The sequence below is a fragment of the Enoplosus armatus genome, chromosome 20 (assembly GCF_043641665.1).
Source record: "Enoplosus armatus isolate fEnoArm2 chromosome 20, fEnoArm2.hap1, whole genome shotgun sequence".
Classification (NCBI taxonomy): domain Eukaryota; kingdom Metazoa; phylum Chordata; class Actinopteri; order Centrarchiformes; family Enoplosidae; genus Enoplosus; species Enoplosus armatus.
In genome coordinates, this window is record NC_092199.1 from 3,647,198 (window position 1) to 3,667,930 (window position 20,733).

At 41.1% G+C, this 20,733-nt stretch overlaps 1 protein-coding gene across 1 annotated transcript; it reads right to left on the bottom strand.

The window, feature by feature from the left end:
- Window positions 1–8,103: 8,103 nt before the first annotated feature.
- On the bottom strand, window positions 8,104–20,157 carry dusp3a (dual specificity phosphatase 3a). The gene is made up of 3 exons (XM_070927055.1): window positions 19,964–20,157; window positions 11,842–12,074; window positions 8,104–8,333 (listed from the first exon to the last, which is right to left on the bottom strand). The coding sequence occupies exons 1-3, from the start codon at window positions 20,155–20,157 to the stop codon at window positions 8,104–8,106; spliced, it is 657 nt and encodes a 218-aa protein (XP_070783156.1).
- Window positions 20,158–20,733: the final 576 nt, after the last annotated feature.

The window sequence follows — 20,733 nt, forward strand, 5'->3', positions numbered from 1 at the left end:
CCATCCCAGGTGTGTCTTGTGAAACATAAAATAGCATTTGCATCAACACTTGGAGACTCGGACTTGGAAGGCTTCCCCTCGCTCCCTCTGTCATCTCATTCCCAGCCTTGATGTCATTTCCCCTCTAACTTTCTTGCTTTCTCTCTCTTTCTCTCTGTTGCTTTATTTTTGTCGTTTGTCCTCATCGCTGTGTTTCAAATGGAGAGTTTGAACATGGGTTTGCCTCCACCTAGTGGCAAAGATGTGCAGCTGCAGACACACAAACACCGTCAGACAGGTCAGGTGTCTGTGTCTGGCCTTGTGAGCAATTTGCAGACGAGTAAAGACACATTTACTCAAGCACACACTTGAGTATTTCAGTTTTGTTACACTTTCATTATTTTACTCCACTATATTTTAGGTTTATATATAATAATAATTCCCTCATTTCCATGAACTCACACTGTAGTTTAATTTGAGTCAAACCCACATACACAGTCCTGCCGCTGGAAATATTCACTAGAGCACCAAATGTGTTTTAATCCGCCACTGAAAATAAAGGCCTGTTTACATTTTGAGACTTTGCAGACCCTGATCACCAGTCGCCCCACTCTGCTCACCTGCTCCTCATTCCCTCATTAGGCCACACCTGTTCCTTATTTCATCCTTAGGCCCCAACATAAATACCAGCCCCCCCCTCTGTTCCCTGCTCCTGAAAACCAGCCTGTTACCTGTGTTATTATGTGAAAATATGTCAAGCTTGCTGTCCATAATGGTGTTGTTTTGTTGTTATTGTCTAATTCTATTAACAAACTAGATGCAGGTCAAAGTGAGCGACACAACCAAATACTCTGACATTTGCTTGATATATATTTGAAGTATATAAACGGGTACATATAAATGAAATGGTATAAAAATACTTTGGGAATGATTATTTCAGTACAGTGTGGCACTGAAGTGACCCGTTCCCAGCTTTTGTAGCACTGACCGGGAAATGGAAAACACTGTTTCCACAGTATTTTGTAAAAATTGATCTCCAACTGTTGCAGAATAAACATACATCGCTCTTGTCAAAATAATAAGCCACTCGTGGTAAGATGTTAATACCTCAGCCATTTATTTCTTAAACATAAGAAAGAAGGGACTTCTCCAAGGTAAGAAAAATAACATTGCAATTTAAAATCAAGTGCACTTCAACAATGTCTCATCCTGTAAGGGAGCTGTCCCTTCCTACCGTGTGAAGTGAGATACACAAACTCAAAAACAATCTAAAGAATCGATCTTTACTGTAAGGCTTTGGGTGGGGTGCTGTGTCGTTACTGTTGTGATGCATTCGTTGAGATGTCAGTGGCGGTGACAAATACACATGTGGATATACCCATAAACAGCCAATCCAACATCACAACAGTGTCCTCTGCGACACCTCTACATGAACAGAAATGCGATTACGTGACGTCGACTGTGTAATGGACTCCAGGTGGAGTCAGGCAGTGGGCTCATTTGTGCTAAAACTCCTGCTTTAAGCCGTTTATCAGAATGGGAGCAAGAAGAGGAAGGTGACAGCTCTGGTGTCGGCGCCTTACCTGGGCCAAACTCTATTTGTAAGTCATTTCCGGTGTTTGTTTGAACGCTCTCGAGAGTGCCAGATGGATGGAGTTTATTGCATCATGGGCAATTCGGATAAGTTCAGCCAGGTGCGTTTCCATGATGTAAGATATCAACTGTCAGTCTCAGATGGTTTAAACATCTCAGGTTTTTGCCTACTACTACGCAGATGGCTGAGATACGCCACATGGGACTGCAAATTTGAACAAAAGTCAATTTAATGTACTTTTCTGTAATAAAAAAATAACACACAACTACCTGGCTCTCCCTGAATGATTTAACAACCCTCCCTTCCGCTCTGGTAACTTGGTTTTCAACAAGCACTGTGAATGAATTACAGTTACTGTCTGCTCCAGGTCTGACTACCATTATGGATGACTCATCCGAAAACAACCTGGATAATGACATACTGTATTTAGCTTAATGGTTAAGTCGGAGAAGTAGGTCACAATCACACTTTCGTGAACTTTTTCCTACTGTACAAAAAAATTGCCTTCTTTATTAGCAAAGCAAAAATAATTAACAAATCAACTTATGTCCCTGTAAGTGGACAAATATAAATACAAATTAACTAAACATTAATTTGAGGAGAAAATAAATCAAAAACTGAAAATGTTCTGCAATTTCAGCTCTCTAAATCCAATATCAAACGACGTCCTATCTATAGTATATAGTAGGCCAGTTAAGACAGTAAAATGCAGCAATTCACAATTGCCTTAGTGCGTGTTACATACTCAGTATATATAACAATATACATTAATGGCATTTCACATTTGACATTCTCGATAATACATAATGTACTGTACCTGGAGTATAACCCACAAAATGATGCTGGTACCTTGTTAAACAAAACAAACTGCTTAATCTTGACATTACAGGGTTGGATTTTAACTATCATGAGCTACAAACACCATAAACTACTAGCAGTTTTAAAAAAAGAACTTGATTTGAACAGCAGGTGGCAGTGTTTATCTGTTCCTCGGTGCCAGCTGTGTAGCCATCATAGAAGCTTTCTCGTCATGCAAACTCTGTTGCATCTTTGCTTCGCCAAAAAAGAGGAAGTGTCGTACAATTTTGTATAAATAGCGGCTACAAAACGTGTTAGAAAACTTCTACCATGGCTAGAGTTGTTTATCAAACCCTATCCTGGGAGCATTAAGCCAAAACTGTCAATGATTTAATCAACAAGCAGGTTGGTGTCAGCAGCCGATGCTATAAAGTACATACCCTCATCCTGGACCGAATTTTACCCGAATAATTCTCAAATTTTAGAGATATACTGTATGTAAAAGAAATGCTGAACTGTGTTAGTTGTTGCTTTTGGTGTATTCAGAAGGAGGGCAGTATCGTGATGAGTGAAACCCCAGTCCATGTAAATGACAGAAAAAAGCCAATCATAAACATTTAGAAATGGTGTTTGTACAATACAGTATGTCACTTGGCACAGACAGTCTTGGTGTATGATGTTTGTGTGATGTCTCTCTGTCTATAGACTAAAGTGTACTTTTTGCAATATGATCTCTTCAATAGGACAAACTTCATTGTTCGGGGGTTCATGAAGAGGAGGTGTGACACATGCACTAAATTATACTTGAAAAAAGGTGTCAAATTTAAGCTACTGCACCTGATTTATCTTGCCAGACACGTCAGGAATCCCAACAACAGGAAGCAGTGCTCGCAGGAAGAGTGAAATCAAGTGTAGAGCTTTACAGATCTGAAACATTTTCAAGTGTATGAGATGACGAAATGGGGGCGGACAGAACAACCTGTGTGTGAACCAGCAGCACTGAGGCCATCACCGGGAGCCAGAATCATGTTCTAATTTGGCAAAGTTTGTGACAGTTTGCCCTCATTTCTAACTCCCTGTGATTACACTCCCTTCTCTGACTTGTCCACCTGGCCAATAATGAGTCAGAGGCTACAGCAACACTTGACATTTCAGTGCATGTTTTGAGTTTTTACCTAAAGATTGGAGTTTATGAGATCAGATGGCTGGATAAACACAAGGCCACGGACGCTCTAAATCTTCACATTTGGCTGGATTGCTTCCAAGTAACGTTAAACTGAAATCAAAGTACAACTCTACACTAGGGAAGCAACTCATTTAATCATCATTTTCATTATCGATTGATCTGAGGACAATTTCCTTGAGTTATTGATTAGTCGTTTAGTCTATAAAACCTTAGAAAACAGTGAAAATAAACATCATAATTTTGCCCGAGCCAAGGGTGATATCCTAAAACAGTCCAGAACACAAAGATATTCAATATAAGGCAGCAAATCTGCACAAAGGAGGAGCTGGAACCAATCAAATGTTTAGCAAATTATAAACATTTAATCGAATATCAAAACATCTGATAACACAGTGACCAAGATCAATTCTAGTCTACATCCAGATCTGCCACCTAATGCACCCAAAAAAGAAAACATATATCAGCAGGTGCTGCTGATTGTTACTATGGAAACGTGGCTCAGTGCACAACGCATTGAAATGGAGAGTGTTGCTGGAGAATCGGTTCATTCTCATCCAAAGAAACACAGATATTGATCTCAACAGAAAACTTCTGACTCATGTCGAGAAAGAGCCGTAAATGTCTTGAGTTGGACGTGATGACATTTACGCGCTAAGGTCATATGCAGGATAATCCGTATCCACCTTATGCTGCCACCTGCATCTTGCTGTATATTATGAGTAAATTAGCGTTACCGTGGAAACTCAAAACCGTACGAAAACACCAGTAAACACGATGATTACATGCCTCAGTATTCCAGCTAAGCTTGGAAAAACCCTTGCTATCACAAGCAACTTTTGCACAATTGTGATAAGGAATATCACAATTACATTTTTACATGTACATTTGAATATGAATGTACATGTAATCAACTGTGGAACAGAAAGAATGGAGCTATTCTGCGATGTAATATACAAATATAACATGATATATAAGGACTTAAGACATACTGACGATACCTACACGTTATAGACACATTGCTCATACATTCATATATGTCAACACTTAAATATGTATATACAGTATACATGTATATATTCATATGTATACAGATATATCAAAGGAGGAATAAATAGTGCCATTAATGAGGTGAGACAACCTAGTTTCCATGTTTCTCTCTAGTGAGACAGCTATTCCCCTGGATTCATGCTAACATGCCCCAGGCCATTTGTTCAGGAGAAATATGCAATCTGATGTGTGGGACGTAGCGGCTGAACTACCGACACTTCTGACTTTCCGTCTCAAACCGCCAACACTCCCTCATTCTCACATTTTCACGGGAATTTGCCCCAAAAACAACGTCTATCTCGAGGAGTGACCTGGTGCAGGTTTTAAAAACACTCCGTCGCCGTCCTTCCTGGCACCAGGTCTAGTTTACAGTATTATGCCCAGTAATAAATACAGAGTCTTCCAAAATGTATTATTGAACTATACCGTTGCCTATATGTGACAACTACAGCCTGAATAGTCATATTTAGATGTGATTACATTCTATATATCTGATGGGGTATTGACATATATTGCAATGCTTTAGTACATACAACCAAAAAAGGCTTTGTGATTTGACCCTGTGTGTGCATGAAGTCAGGCATAATAAATTACTGTATGACACACACACTTAGGAGCGAGACAAGCGACATGTTGTGTATGGACCTCTGACAAACTGTGTTGATGAAACAGTGGAACTGGATACTGGCCGAAATGGCTGTGTCAGGGAATTGGCAGTGGACAACTCTCTGGCATGATGACTGGAACTTTCTGGTGGAAGTGGGTGGCATCCTTCCCTTGGTGATGCATTTGACAGTTCAAACTAAAGGCCTCTAGTTTGAAGGCGGTAAGAATCGGCTTTTCTGTAATGTTGGAGGTGTTAAGAATATTCAACTGACTACAACAAATCTCTTTTCCTTTTCAACTGAAGAACCTCTGGGTACGTACACACTAAGCCGGCTACATTTCCAGTTTGGCCTTCTGTCCACACTAATCTGGAGAAAACAGAGCTTTCTGAAAATGGTCTCCAGAGCGGACGATTCTGAAAACTGCATTTCAGTGTTGATGAGGAAAACTGAGCTTCTGGAAAAACTAAGACTGAGATCACTCATTTTCACACAGCACAGCAACTAACTAATTATTTTCATTACTGATTCAACTGGCGGTTCTTTTTTCGATTCATCGTTTTATATATAAAATGTCACAAAGGAGTGACAGTATCCAAATAGCTTGTTTTATTCAACCAACCGTATAAAACTCACTATAAAATATTCACTTTTATTATCACATATGACAAAGAAAAGCATAAAATCCTCACATTTCACATTACGTGACTATTTTTGCTTGGAAAAACTATGAAAACGATTAATCGATTAACAAAATAGTTTCTGTCTGAAACAGCTGGATGGACAGCTGTTATCATTAAGATGTATTTATGTTTATTTTGTCATTCTGACAAACATGTAACTGAAAACAACAAAACATCGGCTATATTAAAACGCAGTATAGGTCAACACGCAGAGCAGAAGGGGACAGAGGTCTAACCAGCTGAGACTGTCTCTCCGTCTCCTGATGCTCAGTTTCGCTGCTTGCCGACCAAAAAAGAAGAGATTTAGCAGTGTTCCTGTTGTCCAGGCGTTTTAGTGTGAGCAGAAATCTTCTCAAAAACAAACAAAAAACCCTAAAAACCCTAAGTTTTCCAGTGTAAACAAATTAGCCGGCTGAGTGTGGACATTGTCAGAAGTTGGCTAATTAAACTAATTAAACTTGCTAAATCATAAAGTATAGTATTATACACTATATGATATAGTAAATCCAAATATTTTAAGGTTACTGTAAGCAGCTTCAGTGTCTACACAGACTGATGTGTTCAGGTACAGTATTGAGTGTAGGTCACCGGCCTTCTCAGTCCAACACACAATCAATGTAGCTACACGTGTAAAAGGGAAGAATATAGATTTTAAGTGTAAAAATACACTTCGGGTCGTGTTTCTTCGAGTACAGCGAGAGCGAAAGCCAAGCCGTTAGCAGACAGCTGGATTGATTAAAGTAGAATTGTATCTGAAAAACGCAGCTGAAACACTTCCTGTGTAGATACTCCGCAAGTCCGTTCACCCTACACGGTACTTTCTAAGTCCTTATAGGAATTATTCAGGGCTTAAAATGACCCACTACGTAAAATGATACTGTTCTTAACACTTGCCTCTAATACAAACTGAACCAGCAGATTGTGTTCAGACTAGGTTTATTTATCATGTGTAAACCTCTTCTTGGCTCTCAGGGCGTCTCCTCATCTCCTGCTGAACAGAAAATTATAATAACGTCACAAGTGAATGTCACACAGCAGGAAATTGAATTCGTAAACAAGCCACTTTAGGAATGAAATAGTGTAAATGAGCTCATCTGAAGGCGAAGAGGACTTTCAATCCGCTGTTCCCCTCAGATACTGTACCTACTCACCCTGATGTGATCTGTCTTGTGTGTCAGCTGACTGAGCTCAATGACGAACTAAAATTACGCAGCTCTAATGAACATTCGTCATATCAGCCGCTAAATATGGCCGCGTCACGAACAACCCACGCGGCTCATTATCTTTAATGAGCTCGACCTTTGCTGTTGTCGGAGCCGGTTTCCGGATCGAATGCTACCGCCGTCAAACTAGAGGCCAGAGGGTCGAGGATGCTGACTGGAATGCTACATTGAGCTACAGCTTGCATTAGAGTGTGAATCGTTTGTCTTTGTGCATTAAATATCTGCCCCGACAGGTGGAAGAGAGGGGAATTAAGGATTGAGTGTCCAAACAAAAAACTGTGAGGGGCTTTTTCCAGTTTTCATGGAATGTTTGGGATTTTCCTCCATCCTTTCTGTGTAACATAACTGACTTATTGTGTCTGCAGGTTGCATCGTGTGTGACTTTTAATATCTAAGAGTCCATTAGGAATTTATAGAGTACTCCTGCTGGCGGAGACATCACTGACATTCCCGGCAGTGGAAAACTATGGAATGATTGTGCTATAATCTTCTGTTTGAAGGAAATCTTAAAAATCGTCACCCTCTCAACTTGTGGGAATTGAAGGAATGCTTTAAGTAGCTCAGCTCAGAAATTTAGAGCTTTCGGGTACTAGCAGCGAGACGTCTGCACATCTGTGTGGCGTGGAGTTTAAAAAAAGGGTGGCGAGGGGTTTGTTTGGGTTAAGAATTGGAGATCACACTGGTTGTGGAACAGGCGGAGGACGGACAGATGTCCCCTTACAGGGCTGCAGTGACAGACTGAACTGGAGGTTAGAAAGAAAACAGCATGTGCATGTGTGTGTGTGTGTGTGTGTGTGTGTGTGAGATTGAGTGTGTGCATGAGGAATAATTATCTACACAGATAAATGCATGTATGTTTGTGTTTCAGAATACCCCCTGGTGCGTCAGATGGGTGCTGGTTTGGTCAGGGTGGGGTCAGTCTCCGAGAGCAGCTGAAACCTGTGAAAAGGCATAATGGGGAGGAGACAGGGCAGAGGGTCTCCTGCTTTCATTTGGTCTTTAGTTTGCCCACCTCCCCGTTCAGCTTGCCCTCCTTTGCCAGCTTCTCGTTAAGTTGGCACAGTTGGCGAAGGAAGCCGTCATTAGGACCAATTTCTCTCTTATGCCTCACGGTGGCCACCGCCAGCCGGGCATCCATTTTATGGCGCAGCATGAGGTACGCGACGACCATGGTAGGGGAGCGGCTGTAGCCTTCTCTGCAGTGTACGTACACCTTCCCTGGAGGATACAAGCAGAGAAACAGAACAATAAGATGAGCGCCATATGTGGTGCAAGCCTGCTTTCACAGAATCACAAAAAACAACAACAAAACTTAGTATTCATTAGTACTCATTAATCAATTAATCGTTGGTTTTGTTGACAATAATAAAATATAGAATATCATGAAGACGTATTGTAGAGTTGTAAATGATCATTTTCATGCATTATCTTTCACTCAACACAGTCGAGATTGATGCCAAATAATATATATTTTATATAGTATTTCTGTTACAGATCAGACGTCTTGGCTCTCTTTCTACTTAACGTCACAGTCAAACAGCCGTCGGAGCGTCTTTAGCTTCCATAATATGACGGTTTTCTGAGGATCGCTCAAAGGTGGCCATGGCTTAGCGAATACAGAGCAATACCATAAATAACATACAGAGCTGCATGACACAAAAAAGATCATTTTCTTTTACATATATTTGAAAGAAACAAAAAGATGACTTAACAATTAACACATGGACACATGATTAGAACTTGGAAAATGTTTATTTAATTTCACAGTGTCTTTAAAGGACCATGCCGAAATGTTATGGGCGTCGAGGGTAATGTGACAACATTCAGAATTTCTGCTTTATATTTTGCTTGTTTGTTTTTTACTCTGATACTCTGGCTGAAGAACAAAAAGAAAAATGAGGAAAGAAAGACAAAATAATTTAACAAAGAAAACAAAATAGAGTTAGAGAGGCTGGGGAACATATGCTGTGACCAAACTTGCCTAGCGAAGCATCTTCGGTGCCAGGAGATGCAAATACAAGACCTGACCTCTGCTGCAGACTCGGCAAAGTCAATCATCTTCACTGCAGCTGCATCCTGCAGAGAGTGTGTGCTGTGTGTGTGTGTGTGTGTGTGTGTGTGTGTGTGCGCACAGAAATGTATGTTGTCAGTACCGTATTTGTATTTTCATTGCTGTGTGCTTATATGCGTAAATCACGGCTTGTTTGTGTTTGCCTTCTAAGATGTGTCTCTATCTGACTTTGACTTTCTTTACTGACTCGCCTAAACCCCCGCGAGGAATCTGACTTGGCAACGATCTCAGAGCAGCTGATGTGCTCAGGTCAGATCTGCAGATTCTGCACTTTATTTGAAACCCGACACCTCCCTGTGTCCCTCTTCCAGTATTATCCCCAATCCTCTCCTCTCCTCTGTTGTGTAATCTCCTCTCCACCCAGAACAGCCCCCTGCCAGATGAAATGACCTCTTCAATACCTAATCACCCTGCCTGCCACAGATCAATGTTGATTCTACTGTGTCCTCTTGTTAGACGCTCACGACTTCACTCCATCACTCACTCGCTGGTAGAGCGGTCACCTCTTATTCAAGATTTTAACATTCGAACGAACGTTGGAAGAAATGTAATCTTCAAGCTGTGATGACCTGTCAGAATGACGAACTTACCAACAATGATGAGACGGGTAAAAATCAGCTGCTTTACTCTACAACTTAAGACACACCCACAGATTTAACGTTAATTAGCTTCAGCTGACTGAATCTAAGGCGACAGCTCTCATTATAGCTCGTGAAATTAACAGTCGCTGAACCTCAAATTGCCAACTATTTTGATACTCTGGTTCCAGCTTCTTAAATGTAAGAATCCGCTGCTTTTCTTTGTCATTTATGTTTGTAAATGAATGTTTTGGACAAAAGAAGCAACTTGAAGGCATCACTTTGGGGTCTGTTTTTTGTGACATTTTATAGACTAAACGATTAATCGAGACAATAATAGGCAGATTAATCGTTAGTTGCAGTCCCACAGGGTGGTGAGACATCGTTAAACTAAACTATTTGAAAGTCACAATTTGAAGTTGAGACTTGAAAGAGGCTCTGTAGAGTCAGGTGATAACTCTCATCGCTGACACCTTTCACACATTGATCCATTGTTAATAGAACAAATATTGATTAGTGCTGGTAATTTAGTTTTGTTGCTACTAATAATATCCAGATGAAGGTCTGCAGCGTGAGCTTGTAAACAAACCCTTTCTGCTCATATACAGTAACCTTGTGTCTTCATTATGGCAGACACATAGCAACGATGCATCGATGCAGCTCCTCATTAAAATCCCGGACCTATGACCTTTCCAGAGTTTGCATCTAGAGGTCACAAAATGTCAAAGATAATGTTGCACATAGCACAACGTCAAACGACAGCAACAGCAGCAAGCAAAGAGACGCTTTCTCCTATTTCTGCTCTGTGACCCCCCCCCCCTGCCCTCCTCTCCTCCACACTCCTTGTTACAGCAGCTCTCTTCACTGCTGATTTTCCAGCCTTGGTGCACCTTTGCCAAACTGCCTGGGAATTAACGTGCTTTTCTGTGTCAAAGCTGATCCGTGCCATAAAGTACAGGGTTCAGCACACTAATTAAATACATCCCTCATGTGCGCTGACAAATTAACTAAATTTAGTTGCCGCTTTGGGAGAGCCGGGGAGAGATCTTTTTGGTGGGGGAGGGCTGCGGCCTCCTGGGATTGATTTGTTTCTTCAGTCCAAATATTCAGCTTTCCAACACACGTGAAATGTTAAAACACACCTGCCCTAGTAGGTACGTCAAATGGCTAATTTAAGACTTAACTCGCTAGTGATTTCTGCATTTTGACCATTTGTCATTCGTCGTTGCACTAATTGTTTTATTCTGTTAGCCAGTCCAAAAGAGTGACATCACCCGTAAATAACCAAATAAAGTGGATTGTGCTTCGGGGCTACAGGTTACAGTTGGGCGATATGATGGTGTATAACGTGCGGCGGTAGAAATTAGTCCAAATCAGGGCTGGCTTCTCGCGATCTCGGGAATCCAGCTGCCTCGCAAGGTAACGTGATTTGAACGGCAGGACTGCTGACCACGTTCTCACGAGCGACAGTTGATGGCGGTAACGCAGCTCTAAGCTGGTTTGCCAGAGAGCGACAAGAAAACACGGAGGAGGAGAGTGAAAGACGTATGGTATGGTTATCTTAAACCACTTCTTGAATTTACAGAACAATTACTGCAAATGACATATCGGCCACCCCACAACAGGTGTGTTATGCATGGAACATTTCGACAGTGTCCTGATCCGATAGTGGAATATGGAGCAGGGCTCAGGAGTGTGTCAGATTTAGATGCTCAGGGTCGTCATGATTATCTTCACTTTAACATCCACAGCAATGAAGCGTATTGAGACTGAACCATTAAAAGATGCCTTAAATCTTGTATCCTTTGTTTGGAAAAGCAACTTATTTTCATGTCTCAACAAATTATTTCAAGTGGGAGCTACTGAAGTGAGATAGACACAGTGTTCCTCTTTGATCTCCTCTACGTTTGAGGGGTTTTGTCAAGACATAAACTTTCTTTGGGTTTTAGATGCATTTACATGTACTGATAACAACTGATATAAAAGATTCTGCCAAAATCCGCTAAACTGTCATTTTCATGGTCATTTTGGACGTACTGATACTGATATTACACTTCACAGCTCAAAATACACTCACCTTTGCCATTATTGTGTGCTAGCGCCTTGTCAATAAAATCAGCCCCCTCCTCAAAGAAGGCACTGAGGTGGAACTGCACGGTGTCGTTGGCCTGGATACCGTGGTACGTGATGCCCGTGCCGGCGTAGAAATCCGCACTGGTGTTGACGTGCATGAAGGAGGTGCCCTCTGCCACGTTGAGGACGTGCGTCACTCCAAGTTTCTGCAGACGCATTGCATTCTGGGCTACGAACCTGGGGGGGGGGAGTGGAAAAATACATTAATTTAGCAAGTTGCTTATGTCTGCTGCATTGAGACAAAGTTTGTACACCAATAAAAACTCATAGAGTGCCTCTGATGATGGTGAAATAAAGCTTTTTTGTTCTCACACATCACAAAATGATGAGTATACAGCAGCAGAACAAGACATCTAAGAGGAATAATAATAAAAAAACACCTGACAGATACAGCAGGGGAGTGTGTCAGCACAATTTATTTTAAAATTGACAATGTAGGTTGCATCTTTCACGACAACTCAGCACGCGTTTTAGTGAACACTGCTGGCAGTATCACTTGATATGCAGCCAAATACTGTATATCTGTATATCTGCTGGAAGGTGTGGAAGCACTTCAGGAAGGTGAACATATCCACAGAAGCTGCAAGTAGCAGCTAATTTATTCATAATTTAATCTAGAAATGTATGAAAGTGAACAATGTCCATCACAGGTTCCCACAGCCGAAGGCGTCGTCTTGAAGGCCCTCACAGGTGTTTTCACTTACTCGGGTTGATTAGAGCTCTGGTCAGGTTGAAGTTGAGAGGAGCTAATTACTTTTATGATGTGCACCTGTTCTTTTCCTACTGTGACACATTAAAATGTCCCCTGTGGAAAAAGGTGTTCATATTCCTGCCTTAACATTTGAAAGAGTGAGCACAAAATGTCCACAGAGGTCCAATCAGGCAAATTAACTGTGTAGGCAGGTGGACCATGTGAGCGTCAGTAGTGCCTTTCAAATCGGATGCTTGTTGGTAAAACAGTCCAAAACCCGAAGAAATTGAATGTACAACGATATAAAGCTCGCCTCATTCGATGGTGGTAGAGTTGTCCGGCCATGTGAGCGGCTCACAGTGGTTAGTCAGGGAATAACACAGCATATGGAGCACAGCAAGCGTGATACCATGATGAGATGTTGGCCGTATATCCACCGGACCACAAGGCTACAATTACTAGAATGAATGCGCACACTCATGTGGCATTATGACTCTGCGTGTCCTGCTGCTAAGAGCTGTGTACAGAGAAAAGCACGGTGCTCTAAAACAAAGTAACGGGAACAAGCAGGAAGTATGAGAGAGACAGATTACAAAGGAGAAAAAACAATGACATGCAAACCAAGAGTTTTACATCTTTGGCGATAACCAGAAAAGACAGAAACAAACGGCAAAAGAGCTTCATCTCGATCTCTTTATTCTCTGCCAGCAGCTTCACCTCCATCTTCATTTACTCAACATCCAGGAAACAAAAAAGAAATCTGCTCCCCTCGTGCTCTCTACTGTACTTTGTTTGTAAGAACTACAATACAGCACACTGGGCCTATACAGAGCAAACAAACCAACACCGCTAACAAAGGAATACGGGGCTCTGGCTGCTCCGGCCTGCCTGGCTCAATGCCTGCGTCCACTGTTACGATCCAACCTGGCCAAAGGCACTGGCCATTGATTCTAGATAAAATGCCTCCTTTGTATATGTTACATTAAAGTTTTATGGAACATTTAGAGTCACCGATTAGCTGTACAGAATTTATGTTTACACAACTAAAACTAAAATGCACCATGTTGCAGCTAATAGAGGCGGACAAATCATGATATTCAGACCAGAAGAACCTCGAGTGTCAGCCTATTCTTCTTTTCTCCAGTGTGTTACCTCTTTCACTATTAAATTGCACTAAAAAAATAGAAAGGTTCTTTCGTAAAAGATGCACAAAATTGGAATGATACCAAAGCTGTATGTATTATCCATATAGTGCAAAAGTTATGGTATAAGCTAAATCTTCATGTAAGAAGCTCACCCTGACAGCGCTGTGTGCTTACAGTCAATATGAGGCTGGCGAGGCGAGGCTAGGTGACCCTGGACAGCTCCCTAGAGGTGCTGGCTGCAAAGCCCCCTCTGCAAGAACTAATAAAAAAAAAATCCTCCCTGCCACCATTTTGCTTTACAGCCATAGGATGAGCGATGAAGCAGGCCATCTGCTCGTGTGTCAGCTGCAGGCCAGAGACTCCTTCAGACTCAAATCAGCTACGCAAGGCGGTCATATTATTCCCCTTTTTATTCTGAATATATGCGTGTATATTTCGACGTAAGCTTGTGTGCATAAATGATTGAGTGAATGGTTACAGTAAATGCTTACATGTGCAGTATGAGCACTTACAATGCAACATAAGTACAGCTAGTTTCAAACATGTGTGTGTGTGTGTGTGGAAGGAGAAGTGACTGTACTGAAGTATCCGAGCAGCAGTGTTCACATTTACTGTACTTCCACACAACACAATGCAGAGGCACACTGGGTGTTCACAGCCAATGATGGCTCTCTTCCTATTTACCTGCCCTGTCCCGGCCTCCTCACCCCAGGATCTGCAGTCCCACAACATCCATTATTAAAGAGCAGCTTCACAAAGAGCCAAAGTGTTCCTCAAAGCAAACAACCACACCTTAAGTGTGTCCCTGAGCTGCACACGGTGGTTTCATAGTGCTGACTACGACTGATCTGAAACACAGTGTAAGGCTTTGAAAATACAGTCATAATCCATTTAGGGGGTGGGAACATTTTACTGACTAGTCCATCAAAGTGCCGGGGGTTATTGACAATCCCCACAGATAATCATTTTTAAAACTCTGTTGTATTATTGTTTTTTCCCCCTCCCGTTCCCAGATGTCTGTTTTCGATTCATCTCTTTTGGATAATTTATTGCAGAGTCTCTGGGATTGATTGTTATCTTTTAGAAGAATGTGTATATATATATATATATATATATATATATATATATACACACACACACACACACACACACACACAAGCAGTGGGTGATATGGATAAACGTCTCTGTCACAGCATTCTATCATTAAAGTATTATTTTATGTTGGAAATATGATAAATATATATTAATACAGGAATATAACAAATGCAGATGCAGGACAACGGGGGTCACAGTCACCAGATCTCCACCCAGCTGGACGCCTATGGGAGAGTTTGGACTCATTCAGTTGGTGGGCATTCAGACCGAAAACAACCCCGAGTTAAAACAACTCAAGGGGCTGCTTTGGTGTTTGGCTTCAGGTACAGGTGAGACATGAAATACAGTCCAAGAGGTCCAGTTTGAGTAACAGATCGGTGAATTTGAAAGCTTATCAGACGCCAAAACGGCGGCAACTATTGTACTCTTTTGGGTACTTACTGACGTTGTGCGAAAAGCTTTACGAATTAATTTGACTCCTAAGTGTTGAAAGTGTGCAAGAGCTTGTCTTTTATTTTGCTGTTGTCAAACTCAAAAACACCAGTCATTGAAATATAAACTATATTTAAAAACAGTAATTATTTTAACCAAACTGGTGCCTTGAGCGGTTAATAGGCTCGTTTGTTTGGAGTCCCGTCTCCAAGTTACCAAAAACATCCCTGTGTAGTAGCGTGAATTAGTCTGCCACAGTGTCGTTCTTGATGCTACCACTGGATGGCGCCAAAGAAAGACTTCCTACAGACTTCCTAAAGATATTTTTTTCTGCAGAAGTTGGAACAGTTTTGGTTTTTACAATCAAGAGATTTCTGTGTTTTGTGTTTTTTCTGGTTTGAAGTGGGCAGAGCTCAGTACTTCCACGCAACAATCACGATTTAACAACATTTGAATGAAAATGTGAAGACAGTTTGTTGATAATGTTACCAGGCCACTGTCAGTCAAGTCTAATGAAACCACACCCACACACAGTTCTGATGAAGCTGTGTCCAAATCACTCCCCATTTAATATATAGTGCACTATATTTACTGTCCGCCATTTTATTTGACTGTGTGAGCCACAAATATTTAATGTTATGGAAAAATGTTTGAGATTTGAAGCTGAGTTTTCCGTCAGTAATCATCATGGCTTATGAGAATATCCCGATTGGTCCTCTTGTTAACGAAACTATAATGTATATTCAAGAACCAGAGTACCAGAGGAACAATCTTATATTTAATTTAATTAATTTAGTCCTGAACGAAAAGAGTTGCTTATAGATTGGGGCCTAAAATGGGTCATGGGCCCAATTCCCTATTGGATCCCATGATGAGAGACGCTGATGAACATCTTCAAGGACAAAGCTTTCTGTTTCGCATTTGAGTCCTGAACTGTGATCCAATAAGTGTGTGAAATATATATATATATATATATACTGTGTTAATCAGTGCATTTGTTTTGATCGTATTTTGCCATATAAGTTGTAACAGGGTGCAACTAATAGGATACATCAGCAGAAAGGCTTAGTGGGTCCCAGTGGTGGAAATAGTGGACAAGGTGCAGGCTTTCATCAACCATCAACAATCAATACCACCTCGCCCTGCCTGAGCCATTTGTAATATCACATTACATTACAGTGCCCTTTGCACAGTCTATTCTTCTGTTCAGTTTATTGTTCCTCATAATCAGTGAACATAATTTCTTTATTAAAAATCAAAATCTGTTCTTTAAAAGAAATCATAAAGCTGAGAGCACATTGAGAGTCTCTCTTTCAAGCCGACACTGCCGTGTGATCAGCTTCAGCTTCAGCCAGCGCTTTGTTTGGAGACTTGGCCGGGCAGATTGGCATATTCAGATTGATCTTGTTGTTGTAGCACTGAGGTACAGTAATGTGCTCGTATGTTGCCCCCCCCCTCCCTCTCCTCCACCATTCTCCCGGCGGTGACTGGAGCCAAATGATGGACTGCACACAGACACACCACGTTTCTCAGGGGCATCCCTGAACCGGTTCTCTACCATGAATCCATAAAAGTGAGATTAAGAGCTGCTCTGTAAAAGCTTATGTTACAGCACAGAAAAATATGTTTGAAAATCACATTTCCCGTAACTGTGTGAGTGTTCCGATAAATTTGACACTTGAAACCTGAAAGTGATTTCTGATATTTGTGGTATTCAGGATTTTTCAGATTTAATTGCGAGAAGCCTGAAATGTCGCAGAAGATGTTAAATTTGCTCTGTATTTCTGAACTTATAAGTGGATCTTACTATACTAAATACTATATTTTGGGGTTTCTTTCCCAACATGTTGCATAAAAATTATTTTTAATAGTATGCAAAGACATGACCAATATCATAAACCTGATCAGGGAGTTACCGTGGGAATAAAGTCAAACAACAGGGTGCCAAAGGGGTCTGGACAGAGAGAGATATGGTACCAGTGTTACCTTAGTTTGGGGAACATAAACAACAAAATATGCCAAACTGCTCAATGCATCAGTTGTAAATAAAGAACGCTGCCTAAATAGACTACAGTCAAAAGCTTTAATCGTGCGATCATATTAGAGCCGGGCCAATATTAGCTTAATGGAATGGAAATGGAAATTGCAGTACAGACATGCCGAACGAGGTCATTTAGTAACAGTGTCATTACATAGTTTGCCCACCAGAGAGCACTGACAAGTTGATTTTTCAAATGTAAACGTCCCACTCACGATGTATCTTGGTCACAATTAAAAGTACAAACGAAACAGATCTGTATCAAGATTATTCGTCTGTGTAAAAAACAGCATTTGCGTGATTGTTATAATGTACTATCTACTTTTTTTAACGATATCAGTGTTGGACTCAAAAATCCAGTATCAGTCGAGCTGTAGATCATAAAATAAGTAAACAAACGTAAGACACAGCCCCAGCCCTTGTGACAACTTTTCATTACCGACTTATTTTCATCTAAAATACTGTACTGACAGTATGGACCGAGGACTGTTGTGTACCGGTTTATCTCGTTGTCGTGCAGACACACAATACATGTGCAGAAAGTACCAGGAAGTACCAGGAACTGGCCTGACTGGAACAGCGAGCTGTAAATTCCCAAAGAGTCGGCATGTTCATTACAAAGCCGATAGCATCCAGTCAACCAACAACCACGGATTTATGGCTCGGCCTCTGCCATGTTTAATACACATATACCGTAAATACACTGTATGCATGTGTGTGTGTGTGTGTGTGTGTGTTTGTGTGCTCAGCACCTTTCACAGCGATATTAGCATGTCACACATATATATTGGTATTAGCACACAGCTGATATCTTTCAAGAAACTGGAGCACAAAAATGGCACAAACATTTTTTTGTCCACAGACGAGCACTGACCAGTTTATTTTTCAACTGAACGTATCCCGATCAGTGCGCGTCTCGTCGATTAATTGATTAGTTGACTGGCAAAAAAAATCAATTGTCAACTCATTCTGCAGGTAAAACTGCCAAACATTACCCAGTTCCAGCTCTTTGATGGCGTTAATGGACGATATAATCTGTTTTTCTTTGTCTTATGTGATAGTAAACTGTATAATATATATTTTCTGACATCATTATCAGATTTAAGAGTTGCAACTATTCTGAAAATCGATTAATTGTAAATTTTCAAGCAAAAATGTGATGGTTTCTGGGTTCTCACATGTGAGAACGTCACGCATCATGCTTTTGGACTGTTGGTCGGACAAAACAAGACAAGATGACGTCTCCTTAGACTCTAGGCATTTTCATTGTTTTCTAATGTTTAATAGACCAAGTGGCTAATCGATTAATCGAGAATATAATTGGCAGATTAACCGATAATGAAAATAATTGTCATTTGCAGACGCAATCAGATTCTTTAAATTTCAAATATTAGTATCAGTGACAAAAAAAACATTATTGGTTTGGCTATATTGATCAGCGCCTTTCACAATGTGATAACTGAGCTTCAATTTAAGGACGTAGCAACAATTCATTTGTCCCATAACATGATTATACAAAGATAACGTCCTGTTTTTCTTCAAGGAAGTAGAACTGCAGCTAACTATTACTTTCCCAAAGCAAAAGGTGACGTCTTCAAATTGCTTGTTTTTGTCCAAAAACCAAAACATAATCAGTGTTTTGTCACATAAGACAAAAGAAAGGCAGCAAATACTCACAACTGAGAAGCTGAATAATTTTACTTTTTTGCTTCAAGAAATAACCAATAAGAGCAGAAAATTAGTCGATTAATCAGCCTATCGGCAGAGAACGAATTGTTTCCTTGGCCTTACAACAGGTTATCTCATAAGTAGGAAGATCTCTGAAACAACTGATTGAATACAAGTTATTTGTGTTTTTTGTCTTAAAAACTCACACTATCATAACTGGGTTTGGTGCCTGTCACTGTGATTGATCCTGTGCTATTGATTTAGGTAATAAAGGCGTTCACTGACATGAGTTTAGGTTTACCTCTCTACATCGCTTCTTACTAAGAGCATCTTCCCACTCACGACTACAAAGTTCACGTGCTCCTTCTTCTTCTTCTTCTTCCCTCTTTGTTCGGCAGGAACCCACGAGACCAGCCTGTTGTTTCTGTTTGTTTGTTTGTTTGTTTATCAGTTTAAGAATAAAAACAAAAAGCCCCTTTTTGTTGTTAGATGTGATGCTTGCTGTCGCCCTGCAGCCCAGCAGGACGGAATGGGAGCGGCTCGATGAAGACGTGATTACACGGCAGTGATACTAATGATGGAGGGACTCTTTGTGTCCGTCCTTCGCAGCTGAATCCGGGCGTGTTTATTTATGTATTCCCCTGCTTTTGAAGGGAATCGATTAAGCTTCCAAAATACTATTATTATTACTATTATTATTATTATGTTACACTGTTACACAATACCACCTGTCTGGCCGCTCAGGCACCGTTGACGCCGCTGGTACGAGCTGCTATGTCGAGGACAACAACAGGCTGTCGCTTTGTCCGCGGAGACAGCGGAGACACCAACATGACGAGCCCGCCCTGAGTGCGTGCTGCCCGGCATGCGACACTGTCTGGTCGGTGGTCGAGGAGGGAGCGTCTTTACAATAAAAACCCCTACCTGTCAGTGTCAGACACCGTCACCGACAGCATAATAAATCTGAGGGGGTGGGTGGGGGTGATAAATGACTCACGCGTTACCGATGTATATCCTCGGGAAGACCTCGTTGAAGTGTTGTGTCGGGAGGCTGTAGAAGCCGCTGCCGTTGGACAGGAGCTCGTTGAGTTGTTGGACGGTAACCTCGCCGCCTGGAACCGGGACTTCAGCCGGTGGTTGCTGCTGCTGCTGCTGCTGCTGCTGTTTTGTCGGACTCAGGTGTTTCTTCATGGCTCTTCTTCTTCTTCTTCTTCTTCTTCTTTCTTCTTCTTCTTCTTCCAAAAACTAATGTTAGATTACAGCCAGCTCCAGACTCGTGACGCTCGTGTCCCGTTATTCAGCTGCATTTTACCTCCGCACGTGAGTCGTGCGCGCGGTGTCTGATGATGATGATGAGGCGGGAGCTCTTCAGTTTTTACCATCAACGTCAAGTACAAGGGAGGTCCGACATGCACTTCCGGTCACACCTTTCACAACAAAAGGAAGATAGCTGATAGATTGTGTTAATTATAAAAAATATATATAAATCAGCTAATAAATTATGATATATTATTAACACATTAATGCATACATAAATATAATCAGTCACCTGCATAATGAGTACTTTCACTTTTGGTGCTTTAATTATTATTGTTACCTGAGTAAGATTTTTAATGTACTTTTACTTGTAACAGAGTATGGCTACTGTAGTATTAGCTACTTAATACTACAGATTTTGGTCGTTGTTGCCCTAAACCACTTTTTTTTTTCAGAGTAGTGCCCATTGTTTTTGGGATGACTGGGTTCAGGAGTCTACATGGACTTTTG

Excerpts from the sequence above, each read along its gene's own strand:
- dusp3a (XM_070927055.1), bottom strand. The coding sequence starts at position 20,157 with ATGAAGAAACACCTGAGTCCGACAAAACAGCAGCAGCAGCAGCAGCAG. Across the intron at positions 12,075-19,963 it reads AGGATATACATCGGTAACGC|GTTCGTAGCCCAGAATGCAA; the intron begins GTGAGTCATTTA and ends CCCCCCCCCCAG. Across the intron at positions 8,334-11,841 it reads AGCACACAATAATGGCAAAG|GGAAGGTGTACGTACACTGC; the intron begins GTGAGTGTATTT and ends TGTATCCTCCAG.